This window comes from Diabrotica undecimpunctata, chromosome 5, assembly GCF_040954645.1.
Source record: "Diabrotica undecimpunctata isolate CICGRU chromosome 5, icDiaUnde3, whole genome shotgun sequence".
NCBI classification, from domain to species: domain Eukaryota; kingdom Metazoa; phylum Arthropoda; class Insecta; order Coleoptera; family Chrysomelidae; genus Diabrotica; species Diabrotica undecimpunctata.
In genome coordinates, this window is record NC_092807.1 from 93,845,425 (window position 1) to 93,873,166 (window position 27,742).

The window sequence follows — 27,742 nt, forward strand, 5'->3', positions numbered from 1 at the left end:
AATACTTCAATCGTCAGAGACGAAAATGACATTGAACCTCTAAAAATCAATCAATACAAGACGAATTTTCCTGAAAATATCAATTTTGGGACCACAAAACAGATGCACACAAGTTTACCACTCCTACCCTGGCTTCCCCGTCAAACCTCCCTTCTAAGAGAGGAAAGCGGAAAAAATCGTTTAACAAGAATATGTACGCCGTACAAAAACTGGTAGCAAAAAAATCAAATATAAAATGTAGCTGAGAAAATTTTGAACAGCCATGTTTAGAACACTTTTTATGTAGAATGAACGATTCTCTCAGAAACAACGCCTGAAGCGACCGGCAATTTTGAATTTCAGTTACGCGCGCGACATCAACTTTAAATAAAATTTGTATCGATTCGACGGTAAAAATTCGATCTTTTGGTCAGAGTGTTCTATCAAAAAAATCAAAAAGCATTTTAAAAGTGTAGAGTACAGCTTTTTATGCAATTTTTGTATTTTGTCTCAAACAAAGTCGGTTTTTATAAGTTATTTAAATAAATGTTGCTCGATTTTTGCTATTTTTTAAGATTCTCATGAGATCGATAAAATTTATTGACCCACTCCTATGGAATTTCCATTTTTAGAGTCTAATCGGTAACTAATAATACATAGAAAATAGGCGTGTATATAGACTTTAGAAAAATAAAACAGACTTATAATTCATACTTTCTGGTGCATAATATGTCACCCTCTTTAAAACGAATTATGCAAATTGGTTTCTAAAAGGAAAGTGGTATTTGTCTCTCACTGTAGTGTACAAGCAGTAAGATAATAGCAACAGAGATGGAATGCCTGCGAAGATGCTGCAGAGTAACAAGAATGGATAGGAGAAGTAATGACGAAATAAAGCAAAGAACATCAATAGAAACAGACATACTAACATATATAGAACCAAAAAGACTAAAGTGGTATGGACATGTAAGAAGAGCTAGCGACAGCAGATGGATAAAAAGAATAACCGAATGGAGCCCCATAGGAAGGAGGAAAAGAGGACGACCCCGAAAATCCTGGAGGAACGAAGTAGACGACGCCATGAGTAAGAGGGAGAATGGAACAACAGAGAGAGATGGAAACGGTTGAGCGAGGGAAGGCAGTGAATACTGTAGAATCCCTAAATATATATATGTAGTGTACAGTAGGTCTTCAAATCACTCGTAACAAAATATAGGAACATTAATTTCAGTCCATAATTTCGACAAAATTTCTGCCATTCGTTTATCCGCCATTACTCTTTTCCATAGCTTCCGCCCGTTTTTATAAACAATGAATGTTCGAGAATCCATTGAAATCGCAAAGAGCCCCGACTGTCTTAATAAAATGCATGATGGCACCCCGTTATCTTCAAAAAGGAGACTATTCCGTTAACAATTTTCTTATGCCTGCCCACCAAATTCCACGTCCGAAAAATGAGTCAACATCAACAGTAAAAAGTAGCATATCCGCAGTAGTGTAGTAAAACTATGTAAGGCAGTCTTTGTGCTTGGAATTTGTTAACACCAGAATTTTATCGTGATTTCTATGTACTTGCTTTTTACCATACATGAGTATTTATTTACAAATTCTAATTCAAAGATCATAATATGTGTGAGTATTGGTAGCCCAGACTTGACTTTCAAACGCACTATCTATGTCATGATTAGAATGGCGTAGATGACACAAAACAATAAGCTAGAAAATGTTTTTATTTCAGATTATCAGAGCAGAAGAAACAAATAATAAGAAAAACGTATAAAAACTTTTTACTTACCCCATAATAATTTCTTAATAACATATTATTAATAATTTTATTCAAAGGTTTAGTCGAAAAAAACCGTAAAGATATTCATGACATAAAATTTATTTTATTTAGATAAAACTAAACTCTTCTTTGCCCAAGTTTTAAAATAGGCAAACTGTTAGGTTTATCTTGGTCCAACTGCATTTTCCTTGACCAAGTATTTGTCAAGAAAAAGGTTATAGTATATGTACATAGTAATCATTGCATATAAACAACAAAAAAGTTATCTATATAGGTGTGTTTAGTAAGTGGAGGCGGTTATTCGTATTGGGCTCCTTCAATAGGCTTACAATATTTTTTCACCAAATAAGTTTCCACCAATATACAATTAAAGTGTTTAAAAACCCTGTACAAAACGTTACTAACAATTTGTGCATATTTAAAATTCTACTAGACGCATGCGTACTCTGAATACTTTCCAACTACATGGACAGTAAAGTTGATTCATTTCTCTTACTGACATAATTTGTCAAAGTGTTAGTGGCAGCAAATATCTTCTACAATGCAAACTTTTTCGCCTTATTATTAATGTACAAGTGTACATGGTTTTCATAACACAAAAAATTAAACTACAAAAGGTAACTTTAAAATAAATAAATAATAATTTACAACTTAAATGCTATATTCAAGATATTGTGGTATATATTATACTATAGAATTTGAAATGCTTATCACAAGGAATTGAATCGAAGTCTTAGAGTTGACTTCGTTCAAAATATAAAATTCGTTGTCTCGGTACCCTTATTCGGTTTCGTCACATTCTCCGGGATTTTCGGGTAGAAGGTCATGTCCAACACACTAAAAAATAAGAATTACTTTAATTGTTTATGCTAAAACATAGAAGTTGTTTTATATTTACATATTTACATGAAGACATATACAAATTATATCATCTTTGACTAATGATAATGATTTTATAACTCGATAACTTATCAGAAGATATCTGCCAATAAAAATAAATAATGCATTGTCTAAGATAGATACTAGTAAAAAGAGAAAAAAAAAAGAATGAAATCTGCAAAACGTACTCTAATGTGAAATTTAAATAAGAAATATACTATTATGTAAATACTTTTGAAGTTTGTGCGGGAAAACTTCAGTTTTTGTAGTGAGTCACTCGACACTGAGGAGTAGGCAGATTGAGACCTCAGTGCCGTTTAACGGTTCTTGTATTTATACAGAACACGATACTGGTACGTCACGAATGAGGGGAGTAGGTAGATTGGGACCCCGATCTCGAACGGAACCGTATCCTTCTTGAAAATGGCTCCAAAATGGGTGTCAAAACGTTGAACATTAAATTCTCAACGCGGTTCTTCCCGAGAACTCAGTAATTTTCCGCGGTCAGATAAATGAAAATGACTGATTTCTCAGGAAGAACCGCGTTGAGAATACCTGATAATTCCTACATATTTATAAATTGTTTTTTGGTCGAAATAATTACTTTTAGTATTTAATAATTAAAACAGTTTTTAATAATTAAATAATTTGCTACTAAAAAGAACGATTCTATTATAACAAAAAAATCAGTAACTACAGCAGCAAATACTTACATCTGAGATATTGATTCTGGGTGAACTCATTGTTTGTTCCGGATATATCCACGGTTTGTAATAGGGATTCTCTTGAGAGGATTTCCACGTTTCGTACCCTTCAGCGGCCTTTTTCAGCTGCTTTACTACTTTTGGTGCGAACTTTTGGGTGATTTTATTCACCAACCACGGAGGAAGTTTTCCCCTAGGGTCTGTTTGTGATATATATCCCAGAAAACATCCTTTCGCAGATTCCCTAATGACAAATCCGGTCATGTGGGAAATCGCCCTATAAATTAATAATTAAATAAAAAATATGAAAAGGGGTGGAAGTTATTATCGAAAGTAATATAAGTATAGTAATTGAACAAAATATTTAATTTTAATAGTGAATTTATTCCCGACACTCGAGAAGAATATTCCCGCATTTTCTGCTGTTTATCGAAAAATGAGACTAATATGTCCAGCAATCTTTTATTCGGTATACATCGTCTATAAAGTCTATCTTTTTCACATTCGCGTGATAATTAGGTCATTTCATTTGCCAGTGTACAGGAATGACACATATATAGGGCGAGTGGGTGAACATAGGCTTCTCCATTAAATTCTGCGGAGAGCGCCTAAACTTCACATGGATCTTTTTTTATATTCTCCTCCCCAAACCAGATAATCAACCCGGGAAAAAATTTGAAACTTGAAATTATAACGTCGATTGCTTTGTTTGTTGTGCTGTAGTGTTTTACCTCAGTTGCGATATCTACTTCTATTTAATTATATTTTCGGTGTGGAATTATTTTTTGAACACCATTTTTTCAATGAACTTAGACTTTTTATTTTTAATTACCTTAATGATATTTTGATTTACAACTCTCGATATTTGAGGTATACAAGACAAGATCTTGTATTGTATACAAGTATACAAGATATGTATTTATCGTAATGATGCCAAGTTGCCCTATTTTTAAATGGTGACCCTATGGTTGCCCTATCGTTCCATAACTATGTTATGGATTTTGATTTATGATTATTGATTTTCTATGAGTACGCTATGTATGACCGCTTATTGGACGTACTAAATAAAAAAAATATTAGAAATGTTACCTTATATACCCTTTCCTAATTGCATAATCCTTATGGTTAACTGAATGATTTAAAATTAGTTTTTCTGCACCCATATCCAGCCACGACCTCTGAAGGACAAAATCTCTATTTTTTACAGGTGTTGGACACGATACTAAAAAAAGCATCATTAGCGAGCTGAATATTTATAATATTTTAGTTAAAAACATTTAAAAATGACAACCAACCACAACATTAAATTTAAAAACGATTTGATTTGATTGAAATTTTAGAACATCATGGTAGAGAGTCGACAGGAAATTTGTGTATTTTTGAATGTAAAAGAGTTCTGATTGGTTCATAGCGTTGATCGAAATATTATAGGGCAAATATTATCCAATATTTCAATCAACGTTCATAATTAACGATTACGTTATATTATTCATGGACAAAGTCATAAAGAGCGTCAATAAAGAAGAGGATACAGAATGGGGTATAATGGATTTAAAATTCTCCGTTATGCAGACGATGCAATATTGATAGCCCAAATGAAGATAGCCTTTAGAGACTAGTTTACAGATTTTATACAAGAGCGATAGTAATCACTAACAAACCAATAAGATGTAAACTGGAAGTAGATCGAGTTAGCAATGAACAAGTAATAGAAATAGAGTAGCTAGGGATTATCCTGTCCAGCTATGAAAATGTTGAAAGAGAAGTAAGTGATCAAGTATAAAGAGCATATAGATTAGCAAGATGCTTTAATAATACTATGACGTAACCGACATATCAATTATGAGATGAAACCATGAATCTATGACGCGTATGCATCAGTAACAATACCAGACACAGCCAAAAGACGTGTGAAAAGTGCTGGAAACAGCAGAAATGAGAAGAATTACAGGAAACACGCTATGAAATCGAATAAGGGGTGACGAAATCAGAACAAAGGAATGGAACAATCACATAAGTAGAATAGCGGACACAAGAGACGTTAAAATAGTAAGGAACAAACCACCAAGTGGTGAAAGAAGTATCGACCGAGCGGGCAAGATATGGAGTGATAATCTTTCATACGATGGACGATAAATTAAGAGTGGGTCTATGCATCTATTTGCCACTGAATTATATGTATGTCAGCCTTTTAGCCTTATCATCATCAAAATCCAGTTTAAAAAGAAAGGCAGATGAGAAACATATAAAGGGCACAGGGGAAAAACCCCGTCAGTCAAAAAAAGTAATTTTCGAGAAAATAACCATTTTATTGTTTTTTCAACTCTGGAGGCTGAAACAATAAGCAATCAACGTATAGAAAACGTTTTAATTAATTTATTGACAATTTTGTAAATATTTTTGCCGTAAAAAAACCAGAGTAAAACCTAACAAACGATTAAAAAAACGGTCTGAAGTCAATTCTCTCCATCATCAATTAGGGGGTCGTCAGCGTATTCGTCATCATTTTCTTCCTGTTGAACAGCGCCAGCAGTAAAATTTTGATAAAAAAGCTTTGCTTCGGGGTTTTCCAAATACTGGGATAAATGAAGAAGGTCGCGATACTTTGCAGCTGGTATTGGAAGTTTTCCATTGTACAAATTTTGTAATGGGGTAATTACTGCAGTGGCTGCGCCTTGATTTTTCTTTGATCTTTTGCAAGGAGGTTTTTTTCAAGATCTGAAGAACGTATTCCGATCGCATATCATGTAAGAGTGCCCTCTTATCGGAAATATCATCTTAACTATTTTAAGACGTTTATCTTTTGTTACCAGATGATGTAAAAACCGGATAAATGTATAGTTTTTATTTTGACCCGCACATGAGTCGCAAAATATACAGAGTTCTTGCACTTCAAGGGGCAAAATTTTAAAAACAAAATGCCGAAACATGGAGCATACATCATTTGCGCCTTTTTTTGCTACAGACTCATCATAGGTACGAAACTAACAAAATTCAGTTGGCGCCGATAGTAGACATCATTAGTCGTAATGTTAGGACACGGACAATTTTTTTGAAAGTCCATGGTCACAGATTCCATCCTGATTGATTTCATGGGACATTTTCGGTAATTTTTTTTAATGTATAAAAACGCTGCCCTATCTTAAGATGCACCTCTCTTTCTGTCTGTTTTGTTTGCAGATTCTGACTTGTCTCTTTTTTCTCAGTGGCAGTTTTAAGCTTATCCTCAAACGCTAAAATTTGTGAGTTAAAGGAATCACAAGTAAGTACTACAAGAGTCCTTACGTGGATAACCAAAGTCGTTCTTAAAAATCCCACGAAATGATTCATACGAAATTTTATGTTCTGGGTAGTTAGTTAAGTACATCGTATGTAGCTTTGAAATATTTAACTCAGCAGGAAGGTAAATTTTGTTGGTGTCTTTTAAAGAATAGTGAGATTTTCTCCCTTTAAGAGATTTCAATTAAGTAAATACGTTTTGTTTGGTTTCTTCTAAAAGTTTGTGGAATCTCGTTGAATGTTTTCCAAGACAGTCAGTGGGAGATTTACCAGCACTTAGCAGAGCACCCCTTATGTACCTAACCTTATCCTCACTAATACCATGAAGCGACATGAACGCTTTTAAGCAGACCTGAACATCACATACAACATTGTCTTTTAACAAACGAACTCTATATGAAAATGAAGCTGCTTTATATCTAGGACCTGCATTTCGAGGTCGTCTTTGAACTATAGGCAACACTGTAATGAGGCCACTCAAATAAGAGTTCTGCTTTTCTCTATCTCCCAGCAGCTTATACTCTCGAATGATTCGTTTTTGTCCCCCTTCTGGTATATTCTGAAAGCAGTTAAGTCTTTTGCACAAATAATCCGGCCCAAGCTCGTGAGAGCTCCCAAATCTCTCATAACATCCCTAACTCAACCTGTTGTTTTTCGGTTCTTACTCATTGGTTTGGTAAAAAAACTGACAAATAACACGCTCTCGACAATACAAAGAAACAGCTTTGTTGCTGACAACTAACAGACTGACAAGTGTAACACAAATCCCGGTAACGGATTATTACAATATTATTTGACTCACGGGGTTCTTCCATACACGCGCATTGACTGACGGGGTTTTTTCCCAGTGCCGCATGTTTTCTAACGTGGATTTTAGTAGATCGACGGTGTTTTGTACAAAAGCTAATAAATGTTTAAAAACTATTCGTTTGAAGCCACTGGCTAGCGTCATCAGCACATATCTTGAAAAAATTGACTAATGCGGTTTTTCCTCTGTGTCCTTCATATCCATTTGTATATCGGTGGTTGTTACATTTGTACATTCTTTGCACATTATTTTATACTAGTAGCAAATTATTTTTACATGGCGGGCGTTTATTGGGGAAGGTCGTCTAATTTGGACCAGTGTGTAAAACGGTTCTGTTATTACTAATTCATTACGAACCATAACTAACCAAGATGAATTTAAAACGTAACCTCCTTCGAATGAGTTAGTTAGCTACATACCACCAGAAAGTTTATTCTGAACACGAGATGTAATGTAAGGTTAAGTGAAAATTGTGCCTGAATTTTTTGAGAGTGAGTAGATATTTTAGAATTTTAATAATAGTACTATGAATAGTACTGTATTCAAATGTTTTATCATGTTTAAAAAGTTGAAAGGTTTAATAATCATCATTAGCCGTTTTGCCTCCACCGCTGAACATAGGCCTTCCGTAAATAATTCCATTGTGTCCGATCTTGAGCACCCTGAATCCAGTTGTACTGGATGCACTTGATGTTATCTGACCATCCTGTTGGAGGACGTCCTCGATTACGATAAGCATCGTGTCTAGGTCTTCATTTTAAAATTTTTTTGGTGCATCTTCCATATCTGATTCTGGCAACATGTCCTACCTAGTTCCATTTCACCAGTTTTTCTCCTAATTATTTGATTTGAAACTCTGTCTCTGAGGGATATATTCAGCATTGACCTCTCCATCGCTCTCTGTGCCACTTGTATTTTATTGATTACTTTTCTGGTAAGGGTCAATGTTTCTGCTCCATACGTTAGAACTGGAAGTAAACATTGATCAAAGACCTTTCTTTTCAAGCACAAGGGAATATCTGGTCTAAAGACTTCCCTCAGTTTTCCGTAAGCTGCCCATTTAAGTCATATTCTCCTGTTTAATTCTGTTGTTTGATTGTCTCTTCCTAATTTAATCTCGTGGCCCAGATACTTATAGGTATGAACTTGTTCAATTTTGCATGCCATTAGTTGAAATGATTTTTGCCAGTACAAGGGTGGTCATGCATTGTGTTTTGAAAAAGTGTATTTTAAGACCAACTTGTGTACAAGCGCTCTAAAGGTCTTGAAGAAGTTCACAGGCATGATCTACCCAGTCTGCAAAAAAGACTATGTCATCCGCAAACCTTAAGTTGTTCAGAAACTACCCATTTATGTTGACTTCAATATTTTCCCAATTATTGTTTCTTGTGTAAAAGAGTTGTGTACCTATTATCAATACTGCACTCCCTCAACTAAGATCTCTCAACATGGAGCTATCCTGGACAGATTCAAATGCAAAAGTCTACAAATATTAATATCAATGGCTTATCATAACTTTCTCTGCCAAGGATTTTATTATTAGTAGGTGGTCATTTGTTCCAAAGCCACTCCTAAATCCGACTTGCTCTAGTGGTTGGTGAAAATCTAGCTTAGGTCCCAGTCTGTTAATAATTATTCTCATAAAGAGCTTATATAAATGAGATAACTAGGTGATAGGTCTGTAGTTTTCAATTTCTGTTACATCTCCTTTTTGTACAATATTATCATAATGACACTATTCCATTTTTCTGGTGTATTTTCTTCAAAGAGGCAGGCATTACAAAGAGTTTTAAAGCTTTTATGACGCATTTGCCTCCTAGTTTTATCATTTCACTTACAATGCAAACATTTCCAGGTGTGTTATTGTTCTTCATAACTTTTAACGCTGATTTAATTTCCTTTTCGGTTATTTTTGGAAGTTCCTCTGATCCTTGATTTTGTATTGCTGGGACTTCTATCTCTGGAATACGAGAATCTCGACTATATAATCTTCTTTAGTACTCTTCGATGATTTTCAGGATTTCTTGTAGCTCATATATGGCATGTACTTGATTATTTTTTAACTTATAAATATTCCCCACAAGGAAACTAAGTTCCTGTAGCTGGCTGTATACCATGTATCACAAAAAATTATAAAAGGTATATAAATTAAAAAACCCAAACGGGCTATGTCATGAAGACAAAACGTTTTCGGAATCCATATTCCATCATCAGTGTCTATGATAGGTGTACATGTTTTGAGCCACTAAATATCAGGGCAAGCTACGAGGATATATGGCTTGCTTTAACTAATTTGAAGAAAATCGTGTGCAATTATGACATCAATAATTTGGCCTTGCCCAAGAAAGGCCATGCACTAGATAATCTGGATTGGAAGATTATCAGAAGCATGCTTGAAGTGATCTTCCGAAAAACCAGCACCAATTACTGTGTGTTGCATTAACCCGATGAGATCGGGTCCTTCAAAGTCAGTAGACTATTATTTCTTTCTGAGGGGTTCATGCAGAGCTGGAAAGTGCTGTAGATACCGCCATCCTGAGCCTACATATAGAGTTGCTGATCGGGACGCTTAGATTAAAGAGGGGAGCAGTGTTACGAACATGCATTCGACGTAGCCCATATAACGGTTGCATCACGAGACGACGAGAAGCTTCCAGATGAATCGAGCGCGGGAGAGATCGACCCGCCAAACAAACAAATTAGAGGTGGACTACTCCAGAATATTCTAGTTCATAATAAATTTTATATATAAGCAGACATTCTATGAGTTAAGTTAGTTGATAAGATATTTTCGTGCTGTAAACTTATAAATAAATATATTTATATAAATTAAGAACCGCTCGTTTTATTTAAAAACGGTACAATATTTTAGTAGAAATGTCAAACGCCATCTTGAGCTCTTTGAAGAAAAGGGGCTGTGAACTTTTTTTGCATTGTCGGAAATACAATTGTCAGAGACAAAACAAAACAGGTCAAAAAGATTTTAAGACAATACTACAAGATCAACCTGGTAATTATCGTAAAGCTAAACATAAAGACTGAAACAACGAAACAATGATGAAAATACTAACAATAGATCCAGCGATTTATATGTATGTTATTACACATTCTGTGATGATTAGACCTAGAAGTTTATTTACAATACAAAGAGAATAATGTTTAGTGGTTTAATCACATGTTTTAAAAATTCCAGAATTATTATGTGAATTGACCCTTAAGACTACTTAAGCCTTCATTATTTTATATTTATAAAATTAAGTAAAACATCTTGAAGGTTGATCCTAGACGTATTTAAAATCTTAAACTGATATGTTATCGCCGGTGTTAACAGGTCTCTAAATAAAATATGAGTAAATTTCATATTATAGAGTAAGTGTATACTTACATGCATAATATCCTACATCATTGTTTGGATTTAAATAACCTATTTCTATCGACGCTTGCATGTGCTCGTCCCATTCTTTCCGATATCCGGGGTCGTGTAAAACATCAAATAAAGTATTTGCAGCTACATCTTGGAAGACTGTTTGGACTTTAACCATTTTAAAGTTTGTGTTTGGAGTCGTCTTTGTCCATACCTGTAACAATATCACGCAGTGGATTACTGCTATTTTCACAAGTACATATTTTCACAATTACAGTAAATAATAAAGCTCGTAATAATTAAGCCAACACAACGAAGTATCGAAAGATCCGACAGCGAACTTGCTTTTACCCGCAGTACCTATACCTACTAGCAATTTATACCTTTGTGGATCTGATGACGATATTGGAAGATATTTTTGCCAATATTGTACCTCTTGACCTTAAATTTGACCTGACCTACTGACCCCAAATTCAACAGGCTGGTTTCCAGGAGCGAGAGAAGCTTATTTAGCAAGACTCAGATATAGTTTTTTTCAATAGTTACAGAACACACAATCACTCAAACTAAAACACCATTTCAAGGCCGACTTGTCAGCTCCTTAAGAATAAAAAATATTTAGCCAGAAACGACAACCAGGTACAATTAATATAAATAATAAAACAGCCACGACTCAACAAAAAAATAAAGGAAAAAAGTAAAATCAACGACGATTGACCTAATAAACCTAAAAATCATTGGAAGAGAGAACACGAGAAGAAAATAACGTTCTTAGTAAAGGTATTGAACATTAGGTACAGGTTAATACTAATTGCATATACAGAAACTACCCGATATTTATTAAAGTAGAAAAATACTGTTCTTTCCTACCCTGTAAATATTTAATAAAAATTTTGGTTATCCATTCATTTTTCTGATCCGTTGCTTTTTCTCTCCAATCTGTCACGCATATTTCTGACTTGCTTTACTGTTTCTTCTATTACTACTAACTATTTCTTTGTATTGTTCTAAAGCTATTTTTTTGTGGCATGTTAAAGTAATTACTATTTAAATGGGAATAAGCCACAATTAAAGGTTAAATTAATTTTATTTACGTTTCAATTTCCACTTCGGAAATCGTTCTCAAAATACAAACATTAGTAAATTTACTAATTGATGTTGATAATGTCGCATCAAAGAACGCTAACCGAAGATGAGCTTCGCGAACTCGCGAACGTGTCAGAGAGTGATGAGTGCATATCAGAAACAGAAAACAATACAAGTAGTAAAAGTGAGGAAGAAAGTAGTGATGATTCTGCTGTTCCATTCTACATACAACATCCTGTAGAATCTGTAACAATTCCTTCAAAAGACGATAATATCCAGTGGCCTCTCGATCCTCCTTATCAACGCGGTCGTTTTTCCACGGATAATGTTATAAATAGTGCTCCAGGAGTTACAAGGTACGCATGTGCACCAATTTTCGATATAAAATTCATTTGACGCACTCTTTTCTGACATAGTTGCAAACCAAATTATAAATATGACCAACATGGTAGGACAGCGTGTTTTTGGAAATAAATGGAAAGACTTGGATGAAATTGGTTTTCAAGCATACACTGGTCTTTTATCGTTAGCTGGAGTTTTTAAGTCCCATTGCGAATCAACTAAAAGTTGTGGAATGCAGAAACGGGTCGTAGTGTATTTACAAAAATTTCGCAAGTAATACGATTTTACAACAAGACTACTAGACAGGATAGGAGACGTACTGATAAACTTTCTCCAATAGGTGAAATTTGGGAAAAATGGGTAGAAAATCTACCAAAATTTTTTAACCCTGATGAAAATGTTACTGCCGACGAGCAATTAGTTGCCTTTAGAGGCCGCTGTCCCTTCAAACAGTACATTCCAAGCAAACTAGCGAAATATGGCATAAAAATTTGGACTTTATGTGACAGTAAAAGTTCGTATGCTCTAAAATTACAGATCTATACAAGAAAGGAAGCAGGTGCCGCGCCGGAACGGAATCAGGGAATGCGTGTGGTGTGCGACTTGTGTAGTGATTTGAAAGGCCAAAATATTACTTGTGATAACTTTTTTACATCATACAATTAAGGACAATTTCTTCTAAAAAGAAAAAAATACAATGCTTAGGACTATAAGAAAAAATAAGCCAGAGCTTCCAGCACAAATTGCGAATAAAGAAGTTCATAGTTCGTCTTTTTACTTCACGTAAGATACCACTGTTGTGAACTATATTCCTTAAAAGAATAAAAATGTTATTCTTATGAGTACTTTGCATCATGATAAGGCTATTAGTAAGAGAAATGACAAAAGCCCCAAATTATTTTAGATTAAAATTCCAGTAAGGGAGCAGTGGATACTCTAAATCAGCTTGTTGGTACATATACATGTAAGAGGAAGACAAATCGCTGGCCTACGATTGTTTTTTATAATATGCTGGACATTTCTGCCTACAACGCGTTCGTTTTATGGACATCAATAAATCCCCAATGGAACACCAACAAACTTACAAAACAGCGAATTTGTCTTGAGGAATTGGGAAAAACAATGGTGAAACTACTTATCCTTTCCAGGAAAAATTTACCAAGAACTAAAGACTCACAAGAACTGGTAAAAAAAAAAACACGAACAGAAGCGAGTAGAGAAGATGTAAATTCTAGTGAACCGTCTATGGACAATCCAACTCCGCCTGCTAAACGAGCACGCTGTAAATTTTACTCTAAAAACGATTTCAAGACTAATATTTTATGTTGTTTATGTCACAAACATATTTGTTAAACCATTCTTTTTATTACTGTCCTAGTTGCAAACTAAATTAAATTTTGTAGGCCTATTTGTTTTTAGGCTTTTCTGGAAAAGAAAAAAATGCCTTTTATTTTTGTTAATAAGGTTTAATTTATATTAGCAACATAATTTTTGTTTAATTAACTATAATTTTTTGTTATAGAGTTTTGTTTAGCACCATTAGCTTATTTTATTTCGATTAAGGAACGCAAAACAATAGTTGGGTCATATTGACCCGAACAGTACATTTGCATAGTGGACTCCAACGGTACAGCATGGTTAAAATCATAAAGTTACACAGTTTTTCTTCTATTTTGAGAGTTCATTTTTCGACTTATACCAGACAGTTAAAGACTAGGGCGCCATCTATTGACCTCGAGTCCGAAAACATTGATCCGCTAGTTCCTTAGTCAATAATGCAGCGAATAGATGGCGCCTCAATAGGTATGGCACATATTACCATGAATGGGTATCATTTTTGTACATACAAAGGTACCGCAATATGAATAACTACATCTATACCAGTTTATTAGTACAAGTATAATTGCCACCAATACACAAATATAAATGTATACTACAATTAACCTGCAATAATAACTCAAAACTATTTCGATGTTGATATAAGCAAATAATGAATATATTAAGTGATTATGAAATAAAGCAGTGCAGCTAAATAACTTACGATCGGTACTGCTTTTAAATTTTTGGCCATTGGTACCCACTGTGTTAGATTATATTTAACATTTTAATCATTTATTAGTTCATTCGAAAAAGTGGATTGTTTGCCTGCACAAATTCCATAGCTGTGTGTACAAACCATTCTTGAATTAACAAGAAGCGTAAATTTTTGTGCCATATTTGGCAGGTTTATTAACAATGTACTGGCGGAACTTGCATTTGCCTCTGCCCCTGAATCCCTCAATCAACTCATTTACTATTATGTAATTATCAACTGAGTTGAGATATCAATTGAAGACTCAAGCAAAAGCTGGAGTTTCCAGAATCCAGCAATTTCCAGCGATTTCCAGCAATCAGGAAAATATATCTACGTGAAAAATATAAAGAACTGGTCCGCGGTAAACGAGACAATAATCACAATGGAATTAAAATTGCAAGGACAAGAATAGCTGGGGAAGGTAACTCATGATGCCCACTCCTATTCTTTTTTGATCAAACTTGATCACCAGTCCAACTAAAAAAACAAGCTTTGGTGAAAAATTATGTTATAATATTTTGTTTACATTGCTACATAATAAACTTTATTATTTACTCTTAGTTTAAATTAAAACACCAAAATATTAAAAAATGAAGAGGCCGTCATAGGCACATGTGTTCTAATGATGACCCCCTTTAAAATTTTAGAAATTAGATTTTATAAATAAAATAACTTAATATTTTTCAATTAAAATACAGTTGAATTAAAAAAACTTACATTTACGAAATACTTCTGGTTGATAAACGTCACAAATAAAAGTTTTTGTTGACCTAGGAACATCAGCATATTTCGAGAGACACCAGCCATTGCAATTCTGGTACTTTAGCCAGATTTCTTTAGGACGAGATCGAGAATAGTTCGTTGCAGTACCGAAAATGCTGCATCTGACTCACCATTATCGTTTTGTTCATACATAACTTCCTCAGGATTATCTTCTTTTCTTAGTTTATCAATTTTTCTTCTGGCTGCTTTTCCTGTTTTTTGCTCTCTTTCTAATACTTCTTTTTTGGTTTCCTTGATTTCTTCTATATCTGAGGTGCTGTTGATACCATCTTTGGTACCACCGTTGATAACATCGCTCCTAAACTATTCTTTATTAGAGTTCCATGAGAAACAAATATTGGGAAAATATTTGGAGTTAACATAAATGGGTAGTATATTGCAGACCGGGTAGATCATGCTCTTGTACAGGAGTTCTAAGAATTACCTTTTCCAAAACACAATACATGACCAACCTGGTACTGGTCAAAAACATTTCAACTAATGGCACGCAAATTGAACAAGTTTATACTTATAAGTATTTAAGCCCCGAGATTAAATTAGTAAGAGACAATCAAACAACAGAGTTTAACCGGAGAATAAGACTAACATGGGCAGTTTACGGAAAACTGAGGGAAGTTTTTTAATCAGATATTCCCATGTACTTGAAAAAAAGGTATTTGATCAATGTGTACTTCCAGTTCTAACGTATGGAGCAGAAAAATTGACCCTTACCAGAAAAGTAATCAATACGATAAAAGTAGCCCAGAGAGCATTGGAGAGGTCAATGTTGAATATATCCCTTAGAGACAGAGTTTCAAATCAAAAAGTTAGAAGGAAAACTGATGTTACGGACGCTGTTAAAAGAATTACAACGCCGAAATAGAACTGGACAGGACATGTTGCCAAAGTCAGAGATGGAAGATGGACAAAGAGAATTTTAGATTGAAGACCTAGACACGATGCTTATCGTAATCGAGGACGTCCTTCAACAGGGTGGTCAGACGACATCAAGCGCATCCAGCATCAATGTCAGTTTGCGGTTCTTTGCTATTTAAATTTATGAATTGTGATTTATTAGATATGTTTTCCAACTCCTTATCTGTTGCTGAAGCAGCAGAAAATTTTCAGTCTTCAAAAACATCTGGATTAAACGGATGTATTCTAGTTTGTTTAAAAGAACTTTTTGCATTTGATGGAGTCGCAGCTTTGAGCTATGCACTATTAAAGTTTTTTTACCTGGAAGTGAGTGACAGTCCGTCCTGGGTTATCTCTCATCGATTTTTTATTGTATTTTCATATTATAAAAAGGTTCAAGTGCACAAGCGCAGGGTTGCACAAGTACATGATGTAGGTCGTTGTTCAGTCTTACGTGTATTACGTCAGAATAAATTTAAATCATACAAAATTAACTTATTGCAAGAATTAAGTGAAGATGACTTCGATCGTAGATTAGAGTTTACTGAGGTAATGATGGATAAAACTGAAAATAATGAAAATTTTGTTAACCGAATATGTTTTTTCGATGAAGCAACCTTTACACTGTGTGAAAGTGTAAATCGACCCAATTTAAGGTACTGGAGTGACGTAAATCCACACTGGATGCGTGAAAACCATACTCAAATACCACAAAAATTAAACGTATGGTTAGGTATAGTCGGTACTCAGTTAATTGGGCCATTTTTTATCGAAGGAAATTTAACGTCAGACAGTTACGAAATGTTACTTAGAAATGAAATTGTACCTACACTGAGAAACTTGTTTGCGGCCAATTTTCATCAGATATGGTTTCAGCAAGATGGAGCTCCAGCTCATTTTGGTGTAAATGTTCGGCGTTATTTAGATGTGATATTTCCCGGACGATGGATTGGTAAACGAGGTAGAATTAAATGGCATCCACGTTCACCTGATTTCAATCCTAAAGATTATTTTTATTGGGGATACTTGAAAAATTCAGTTTACGAAGCTAAACCAGCAAGTCTTGCAAAGCTAAGGCGACGAATTATCGATGAATCTCGAATAATTTCTAGACAATCATGGAGAAATGTGGTAGACGCATTTTACCATCAATTAAGGTACTGTTAACTCTCAAATGGAGCACATTTTAAACACTAGATAAAGTAACCATTATGTTAAAAAATGTTGTAATCTATCAATTGTTACGTTTTAAAGTAGTTGGTTATTAGTAATAGTTAGTATTAAAAAAATTATTGAAACAATTAGGCGTTGTTAGACTTTTGTTTTATGTATTTAAGACCTTCCAGACTACATAAAATCATAAGTGTTACATATGCTTAAACTCATAGGAGTTAAAAAATTGAATAGGAGATTCCAATAATGACTGAATATACAGGGTGATGAATTTGAAAAACCAAAAATACTAATAATATAAGAGAAATGGCAAATCTGGCAACATTGGAAATATCAAATATGAAATCTCCGTATTCCAAAATAGGTGTACCTCAAATTTTGTACAATTATGACTAGCAATTTACGAGATAACTGGCGTAACGACGGTATATTAGGCGCCACGCTCTTCGGTAGGGATCTATGGAGGAGTATCACAGAGCCGCAAGCCCTTATCTCTTGCCGTACTACTAAACCATAGGCCGATCAGACACCAGCATGTTCTAGTCTAAGCCGCAGATTTGTTTTAGAATTTTAAACTGCTGCGTTAGCCCTTTTTATTTTTATGTACACCGAGCCATAGCTTGAACGCACATCCACTTAACCATACGACAGTGAAGCGAATGAGAGTCGGGCGCCTTACCCGCTTGGCTATCTGACCGTATTAAAGTAAGTTTTCCTATTAGAGGCTAGAGGTCATTCTTATTTGGAAAATAATAAGAATATGGAAATCATTAATCAGAAAACCAAAATTGAGCCAGTGAATCTTGTTATTTTCTTATAATAATGGAACTATTATTTTTTTTTAGTTAAAGTAATCAGACTAAATCATTTTTTTTTTCAGTTCAGTTTTGTTTTACTGTTTTTGTAGACATAAAACTGTTTGTGCAAAAAATATACTTAAAAAAAATTGTTATACATTCAAAATCATAAAATTTGACTTAGTTTGTTTTTTCCCTGTACTGCACTATATGTACTGCTAATGACAATTGCCACTCGAATTTAATATAAATGATATTTATGGGGTCAAATTAATTGGCATATTAAGTTGAACCCAGAAATTAATATCAATATTTGTGAATATGGTGCACCACTTATAAAATCAAGTATCTATATACTAGGTCAAACTCCGGAATTAACCGCTTTTAAGTAAACGAAAATTTAGGATTTCGTGAGATATTCCTCACACAGTAGCACAAGTGGATAGATAGCGGGCGGAAGAGAACTAAAAATTAAATAATAAGAAAAACACTTGATAATTCATCTATGATGAGGGCTTTGTATAGTTCGCTGTAGAATTTTGTCACGAGTTGTATTATTTTATATATATATATATATATATATATATATATGTATATATATATATATATATATATATATATATATATATATATATATAAAGAACCGCCTTTACTCAGTATGTCCGCCTACAGCGTCTTCAATGAGCAGGCCATGTATTTAGAATGGAAGAAAAGAGGCTTCCAAAAAAACTGTTGAATGCAAGAATGCAGGGGAAGAGACCTATTGGAAGATCGAGAAATCTCCTTGGCAGTCGATTGTGTAGGAGAATGGCTACTGACCGTAACGGATGAAGAGTTTTGATGAGGGAGGCCAGGGTTCGAATTAGGCTGTAGTGGATGCCATAAGATGAGCGCAAGAGGCCATCGCCGATAAGATATCTTGAACTAATATTCCCGAACTAGTTTATCCAGGGCATCAACATGAGTTCGCTTGCTTTGCCATTTACAATATTTTTAATTGCATATTCGATTTTCTTCTTCAATATGGATACCCCCTTTTTCTAAATACATACTCAAATTATCAGTTGTATTATCTTGTCTAAATAAGTTTAATATTCAGTCCATCTTTTCAGTTTTTGTTCTATATTCATTTATCTGCATTTTTCAGCAGAATTGTTGTTTTTACTTGATTTATTCCAGTTATTTACCCTCAAAACTCATCAAGCACCCTCTAATTTTAAAGTCCAGAAATATTTCTGGGTTGACTGTTAAAAATATCAACACCCCATATGCAACGAAACCAATCCGTCAGTATATTTGAACTAACTCAATACCACATCGATCTTAATTATCTTGAGATTTAGTTTTTAATGCAATAATATATATTTAATACGATTTCTATTTAGGGACTATCATTATATTTATAAATAATCAACCACAATAAATTAATCGCTTGTTCTGATAAACAATGCGAAGATTCATTACTGAAGGACGTCAAGAAAAGTGTATCGATTTTCCCAACACTAATTGAGTCTATTCGTTATGTATTTAGGTTGAAATGTTCCAGTTTCTTCCATAATTATATAGTAGGTGATGATATTATTATCAAGATAGCTCGCACGAAAGATTTTGGGATAGCGAGCGGATCGTGCACTATATAAATTATAAAAATTATAAAGATTATGTAAAATGGGTAGGTTATTTATAATATCATTATAATTTGACACTAATTATAATGTACAAAAGTTTGTATTGTTTATATATCTTCTTCGTTTTATATAGACATGACTCTGTCTGTTTTTCAATGTAACTCCAATAAGTTGTCGTTCCATCGTTTTTGTGATTTTCTACTGATCGTCTTCCTATTGGGAACCGTCTATTTTTTTATTCTTTTCTACTCTTCTATTTCGTGCCCAGTCATTGATGTTCTACACCTTGCATCTACGTCGTATATCTGTACTTCTAGCTCTCCCATAGTGTCTTATCATCATTTTTTAAAGAGCTTTTATATCTGCTATTTCTAAGATTCTTTTTGTACTCTCTATGTCAAGTCGTGTTTCTGCCGCGTATGACATTATTGGTCGAATGACTTTTGTAAATTCTGTCTTTCATTTCTTTCCCGATAATTTAATTTCTCCATATTGTTTTATTCAGGTAACCTGGGGCTCTATTTGTTCTATTCACTTGATCTTCCACTTCTGCTTTCGAGCTTTCCGTAACTATCTGGTCAGCAATATATAAGAATGCATAATTCTTAGAAACGGAATAGGTAGTTCAATTAGGTGTAGTTTCCCGATCAGGAGGGCCAACCTGAAGATGCCAATTGCGTGTTTATGATATTCGTTATGCGTGGAGTCTTTAATTATAAAAGTTGGATTAGGGTTGATCTGGCTTTTGTTTAGAAATTTTGTTTAGAATTCGCTCGTAGATATTTATTAGATCGTGTGGGGAGAACCGAAATTAGTATATTAGTGTATAATTGCTTCTCCGCCTGCAGTTTGTTGGGTGGATTGAGTAGCTCGACAGAACTGTTGCCTGTCTCAAGCCTGGATAAAGGAGGAGGGGGTCTACAGGCAGGTTAGTACCCTATTGATAGACTTTAAAACCATACAGCTTATAGAAACAGGATTATGTCTCGGAACAGGAATGATTTCATTACGACGACTAACGCGAGAAAGTGGTCAACGAATTTATGGAAAACGAGAAATACACTTCGCATCGGTACTTGGAACGTAAAGTCTCTAAACACAAGAGAGCAGAATATTACAAAAGAGCTTGCGGAGCCAATGGAGTCACCCTGTTGGTACACAAAAATTTTTTACACCAAGTACAAGAATGTAAATATACCTCTGAAAGAATAGTAAATGTAAAAGTTAAACTGGATGTCAAACCTCTGAATGTGATAGCAATCTATGCACCAGAGAACAACAGAGATACCACCACAAGGGAAAACTTCTACGAACACCTTCAGACTGTAATCAACGAGACCCCAAATGATGAACATATAATCATTATGGGTGATTTTAAAGCTCGTGTTCGCAATGATATAGTTCCAGGAATAAAACAGCGATATAACGAAAATATCAGAAATGAAAACGGAGACCTTCTGACGGACCTCTACAACATAAACCAGATACGTATTAATAATACATTTTTCCCTCACAAAGAACAATAAAAATACACTTTTCAAAACAGTAGAGGAAAAAGATCTATGATAGACTATATTCTGTCGAATAGAGAGTTACAGTCCGCTCAAATCTTGGATGTAAGAGCACTTACATCAGCAGAAATAGGAAATGGTATTGTGCAAAATCCGAATGAAAAACATATATGTGATAACAAAACACCAGAATACACTACAAAGATAAAAGTCGAAAGCTTACAGGATGACTCCACAAGATACCTACTCCAAAAAAGAATAATCGTAAAAATCAGAAATACATATATCACAGAAAGTGAGTCGAAGAAAGCTGGTCATAAATTAAGTCTAATATCTTAGCCTCGTCCAAGGAAGTTCTTGGTGAAAGAAATATAAATAAAAATAAATCGTTTCCAAGGCGAAGAACTCCATGGTTCTGTACAGAAGTGAAGGAAAAATCTAAAGAAAGAAAAAAGCTTACCTGAAATACATCCAACTGTCAACCAAAACACAAGAGGCATACCATAATTATTAGAACACGCCAGGACCCAGAAAAGGTTGTCGAGCTACTGATAATGATGATGATACCATAATTATGAGACAATTAGAAACGAAACACATGCACTTGTAAGAAAAATAAAAGATGATCACTGGGAATGCTTTTCGAAAGAAATGGAACATGATTTTTACGGTTTACAAAAGGAAATATGGCGCTTCATAAGAGGTCAAAGAACGGAGATAAAGGAACTAATAGAACCAAAACACATACAAAAGGATACGTGGATTGACTACCTAAAAAAGCTATATGCAGAAGAACAAACGCACTATAACCGGAAACACCAGAAATTACCACAAATGAAGAACTTAATATAAATGTAGAGGAAGTTCGGAAAATACTTGAAAACCTGAAGAACAGAAAAGCAGCAGGTAAAGACGGGATACCAAACGAGTTACTGAAATATTATGGAGCAGCAATGACACACAAATTAACAAAATTAATTAATAATATTATTATAAAACACAATAAGATACCGGAGGAATGGAGAACGAGCGAACTAATTTTACTATTTAAAAAAGGAGATAAAAAACAGCCTGAAAATTACAGAGGTATAAACTTGTTAAATACTACGCTAAAACTTATAACTAAAATTTTAAAAGTGCTAATAAATCAGAGGATAAGTTTAGGCGATGAACAACAGGGTTTTCGTAGTGAAAGATCATGTACAGGTGCAATATTCGTTATAAAGCAAATTACTGAGAAATCACTAGAGTATAATAGACCAGCATTTCTGTGTCTGATTAACCTAAAGAAAGCGTTTGACAGAGTAAGACTCAAAGATGTAATCCATCTTCTGTATAATAGAGAAGTTCCCCTAAATATTATAAAAACTATCGATGACATCTACCAAAACAACAAAATGGAAGTCAGAATAGATGGACAACTTACAGAACCTATAGAAATAGGCAGCGGAATAAGACAAGGGGATTCATTGAGCCCCATGCTCTTCAATTTGATCATGGATGAAATCATCAAAACCGTTAAAAAAGAAAGAGGATACAGAATGGGAAACAAAGAAATTAAAATACTGTGTTACGCAGACGACGCAATATTGATAGCCCAAGATGACGATAGTCTGCAAAGATTGGTCCACAGATTTAACATAAGAGCAAAAGAATTTAACATGACTATCTCATCTCAGAAAACTAAAACAATAGTAGTCAGCAAAGAACCAACCAGATGTAAAATAGAAATTGATGGCATCAATATTGAACAAGTAATGGAAATAAAATGCCTGGGAATTACACTGTCTAGCTATGGAGACTTGGACAAAGAAGTGAGAGATCAACTACAAAACGCAAATAGACTGGCAGGATGCTTTAATAACACTATAAGGCGAAACAGACACATTGACACTGAGATGAAGTCAAGAATTTATAAAGTCAGTGTAAGACCAATAATGACATAACCCTCAGAAACAAGACCCGACACAGCCACAACGCAAAGGCTACTGGAAACGGCAGAAATGACAGTACTGAGAAGAATTACAGAAAATACGCTGAGAGATCGAAAGACACGTGAAGACATTAGAAGAAAATGTCACTTACAGTGTATAAATGAATGGAAACAAAATAGAAAAAAAGAATGGAATAACCACATAAGCAGAATGGAGGAGACCCGTGTCGTCAAAATAGCAACAGATAAGTCACCAATCGGCAGAAGTATCGGACTACCGCGCAAAAGATGGAGTGACAACCTTTCAAAAAGGTATTAATCCGCCAATGAACAAGCAGAATTGCTTATAAAGAGGAAAAAGAAGAAGTATATTCGTTGTGTTTTATACGAATCCAGAGGTACACAATCAAATACTAGATTTCTCCACTTGGCCTAAACTTCTTCGTGCCTCTTCGTGACGAATGTTTGCGAATATCATTGCAAGCTTTATTTTGTCTCCAACAGCCTAGAAAAAGCCTAGAAAAGCTGCACATATGTGTACTTTTTGCCGATGATATAAGAACAGGTTGATATAAGTTACATATTTAGAAAACTAATGCTAGAATACACAAAGTAGAGATTAGAAATAAACCTGGAAAAACGCAATATACGATAATTAGAGGACAAGGACAGGAGTTTTAATTAGATCTTCTTCTTTAAGGGCCGTCTCCCGATCGGAGGTTGGATATCATCATCACAATCATTACTCTATCTACTGCTGCTCTGAAGAGTTCTATAGAACTGTATTTAAACCAGTCCCTTAAATTCTTCAACCACGACACTCTCCTTCTTCCTATACTCCTTCCTCCTCTTATCTTTCCCTGTGCCTTAGCAGCTCATATCGATGTCCCCTCATTACGTGTCCAAGATATTGTAACTTTCTTATTTTTAATGTGCTTATTATTTCGCATTCTTTGCCCATTTCTCGCAATACTTCTGGTGTTAGTTTTCTTTTGTGTCCATGCTATTCTAAGCATCCTCCTGTAACACCACATTTCAAAGGACTGTAGGTAACTTATTTATGTGTTCTTGCTTTAATGTCCAGCTTTCAAGTCCATATTGCAGTATCGAAAACACGTAGTATCTCGTGCTCTTACTCTCAGTACTAATCTAAGGTCTTAGTTGCAGAGAATTGTTTTCATTTTTACAAACGCATTTCTGCTATTTCTCTCCTGACTCTTATTTCGGTTGTTTGATCATTATTGTCTGAGATCCAAGTTCCTAGGTATTTGTATTTATCAACCCTTTCTATCGGTACATTTCCCAAATGTATGTTTGTTGGTATATTTGTTTTCTTTGTTATTATCATGTATTTGGTCTTTTTTATATTCATTTTTAGTCCATATTTTTCAATTAGATAATGACGCAATTATTAAACATACGTCAGATCACAAATACTTAGGTCTTACAATTACATCGGAAGGAAGAGATGAACAGGACATTCAAAAGAAAAACCAAAAGACGATTTGTGATTAGACAAACAAAGGGACGCATTTTCAGTCCATTTGTTAAAAGCAGTAACATATGAAGCTATGGACTCTAAATGCCTAAAGGCTCTAATCGCCCAAAGCGTGTGAAATGTGGCTGCCGTACATTATCTCGAATACCTCGTAAAATATAGTTAATGATCGTTTTTTCTTTCTACACTTTATATATTATAATACAGCTTTCAGAACAAACAATAACCCAAGCAGATATATTAAGAACGACAAGAGCCAAAAGACAGTGGTGTAAACAAATTTACATGTAACAACCTCACAAAAACTGACATCGGTCAAACTAGTAGAATTTGTAACAAACGTAAAGCAGAACACAAAAGAGCTTTCAATAATAGAAAAATAGATGCTACGAACGCACTTCACCTTCTAGATCATAATCATTGTTTCAATGACCAATTTCATATTGTCCATATTCAAAATAAAGGCCATCTTATTAGAATCTACAGAAATTATTAAATTAAAAAATACAGGAATAATTCTGAATGAACAAAACTTGGACAAACAGCGCTCCCTTCCTTAACTTATTTAGATAAAGACTTAAAGTTTAGACGCATAGTAAAAATATATCAGTAAAGAAAGGCACTCTGCTGAAACAGCCGTAACGAAAATAAATTGTAATAAATTTCTGGGAAAGTGTAGAAAATAAAAGTTTTCAGTATTTTATTCTTGGATAAAATGAACTTCCATCAAGTAACGGTCGGCTTCATCCAAAATATATTCCTTTGCAGGATAACCAGGTAAATTATAAATACTTATATTTTTGGAATTATTCTCTAGAATAATCTTTTTAAAGCTATTTTAATAAGGGTTTTCGACAGAGCGCTACCCAGCCTTTGCGTTCAACTTGTTACGAAATGCAGAAACCAACCGCATGGTCTATAATCCCATGTTGCGATAATGGGAAAACGGAAAGACTGCAGTCTATTAGGCGCGAAATGCTCACATAAAAAATATAAAATTGAATAACACTTACCTTGGTTTGCTCTCCTTTATCGTATTCCAACTTCCACTCGGTGTGTTCGTCGACTAATCTCTTCAACATATCGAAATCACCATCATCCGCAATTTTCACTACACCGGGCTCCATTTAACTGAAAATATTATCGGCCATTTTAGAACTTTTAGGTTATAGTTTTCCCTAGAGTTTAAATCACAGAATGCTTATAGTGCGAAGATATTAATATTTGTGTTATCGATTTTGGGCATGGTGTTTCTGTTAAGTGAAGGATTCAGGACCGTTACCGCGCTAGTAGTTCTGTCGACATAGTAAATATATTTATAAAAAGGTTCCTACGCCCGACGTCATTCCAGATTTGGTTTGTAGGTGGATGTACGCGGAGTGGTTAATATATTTCGGACTGAGATCGACAACTTTTCGCTAAAGGTGAGTTTTTAATGAAACGTTTTGTACATTTGTTTTTATTTAAATACAGATTCATAATTTAACTTAACCTAGTTTTTGGTTCGGTTTTTCTCCGAACCTTAGTTCAGTTGGCGTAGTCTTGAGTTTTTGTCATGTCAAGAATAATAATTTTGTGTAATTTGACACAAATTTGACAATAATTACCAGGATTGTATTAGCCAAATATGAACTTAAATTAAAGTGGCATTTTATTGCAATTTGGATAAAACAACTTTGTTTTTACTTACTTTTGTATAAACTTTAAATTACATTTTAAATTGGTTTACTTGAAAATAAATAGGTAGGTACTTAAATTTTAATTAGTTACACATAAATATCAACAATCTTGATAATATGTACAAGGCCAAGAAGGATTATTTGCTTTTGAAAGTGTTGACTAGAATGGACACACACTTTTCAATTCGCTGTATTTCCTGTTCAGGCCCTTATAACAGCCTGCATACGTCTTGGCATTGTGGTAATTAACTTTTGAACTCGAAGTTGGTCCAATTCGTCCCATACTGTCTGAGGAGCCGTACTAAGCTCAGGCAAGTTGTTTGGATGGCGGTTTGGATGGATTAAGCCGAACTTAAATTCGTCTTTCCAGTGTACCCCATAAATTTTCAATTGGATTGAAATCGGGGCTGGAATCTGTCTAATTTATACGGATAATCCCGACGTCTTCTAAGAAATATTCTTTGACGATTTTAGCACTGTGGGGACGCGCGTTATCGTCCATAAAAATAAAATTAGGTGCTATGAATTGTGCAAAAGGTAGGTACCCCATGCTCATCTAAAATGGTTGTTATATACCTTGCTCCTGACATAGAATCTACACCTACAAGAATTACGCATCAGAACTTGTATCAGCCTGAACCATAACTGAGCCTCCTTGACAGGTCATTCTGCCGACGATATTTCATTGTGCAAATTGTTCTCCTTGTCTTCTCCAGATTATTTCTCAACCTCAAACAAAACCTGGACTCATTCGAGAAAAAGAGATTACTCTAATCTGCGTAATTCCACTTTTCGTGTTCCGTTGGAAAAGCAAGTCTAACTCTGCGGTATTTCACGGACAGTTGAGGAGCGCCTATTCAAAACGACACATGTCCATCATTAAGTGAAAATGAAAAGAAGATAAGGTCAGAATCAAGCAAAATACATCTTGTCCCGTATTAAACACATAGGAAGATATACATATCCGAGCAAAACAGCACATGTCCTAATCGTGTAATTTCATTGTATATTTCGACCAAAACTGCTCATGTCCATGAGTTCATAATATGGACTAGTGCAAATTCTTTTTCAAAACAGCACATGTCCACAAATCAAAGTTTTCTATATTAGACTTTTTTACCTATTTTGTGTGCGGATACTCGGTCATAGAGGGCAATACTAATCCTTTATAATATTTTAAAGTGCTTGTTTACAAAAAAAAAATATGATATCTCCACGTTTTGTATCTGTGGCTAACCTATTTGCGTTAGCACGCAGCGTACAATTATTTCGTTTCAAATACGTTGTTTTTGTTCGATTACTAAATTTTAATATGCGTGTTCATTAAAAGTATATCAACAATGACACTGGAATGAAGAGATTCGAACGTCCTTGTAATCATAACTGGAAAAACTTAAATTGCAATTTAGTTTCGCTAGAAGAAATTAGAATACAGAGGGAAAAACTTTATGGATATTTCAATAAAATTGATCAAGACCAGAAATTGAGCCATTTTGTCTCAGTGTGTCCACCCCAGAGGAGACGTGGAAGGGATAACACAGAGGA

The 27,742-nt window shown here is 34.4% G+C and overlaps 2 protein-coding genes across 5 annotated transcripts in view; one reads left to right on the forward strand and one right to left on the reverse strand.

Moving 5' to 3' along the window:
- Positions 1-2,408: 2,408 nt before the first annotated feature.
- The window catches only part of LOC140441477 (START domain-containing protein 10-like), a 62,751-nt gene continuing 37,417 nt past the window's right edge, over positions 2,409-27,742 (reverse strand). For all 4 annotated transcript variants that reach the window (XM_072532218.1, XM_072532221.1, XM_072532219.1 and 1 more), the window contains exons 2-6: positions 25,532-25,649; positions 10,821-11,013; positions 4,438-4,570; positions 3,358-3,625; positions 2,409-2,602 (exon numbers count right to left, since the gene is read on the reverse strand). In XM_072532218.1, coding sequence (XP_072388319.1) covers positions 2,546-2,602; positions 3,358-3,625; positions 4,438-4,570; positions 10,821-11,013; positions 25,532-25,645 — 765 coding nt within the window. In that variant the 5' untranslated portion in view covers positions 25,646-25,649 and the 3' untranslated portion in view covers positions 2,409-2,545. The remainder of the gene's footprint in view (positions 2,603-3,357; positions 3,626-4,437; positions 4,571-10,820; positions 11,014-25,531; positions 25,650-27,742) is intronic.
- The window catches only part of Pgm2a (phosphoglucomutase 2), a 60,107-nt gene continuing 58,006 nt past the window's right edge, over positions 25,642-27,742 (forward strand). The window contains exon 1 of the mRNA XM_072532213.1: positions 25,642-25,942. The gene's annotated coding sequence lies outside the window, so the exon portion shown is untranslated. The remainder of the gene's footprint in view (positions 25,943-27,742) is intronic.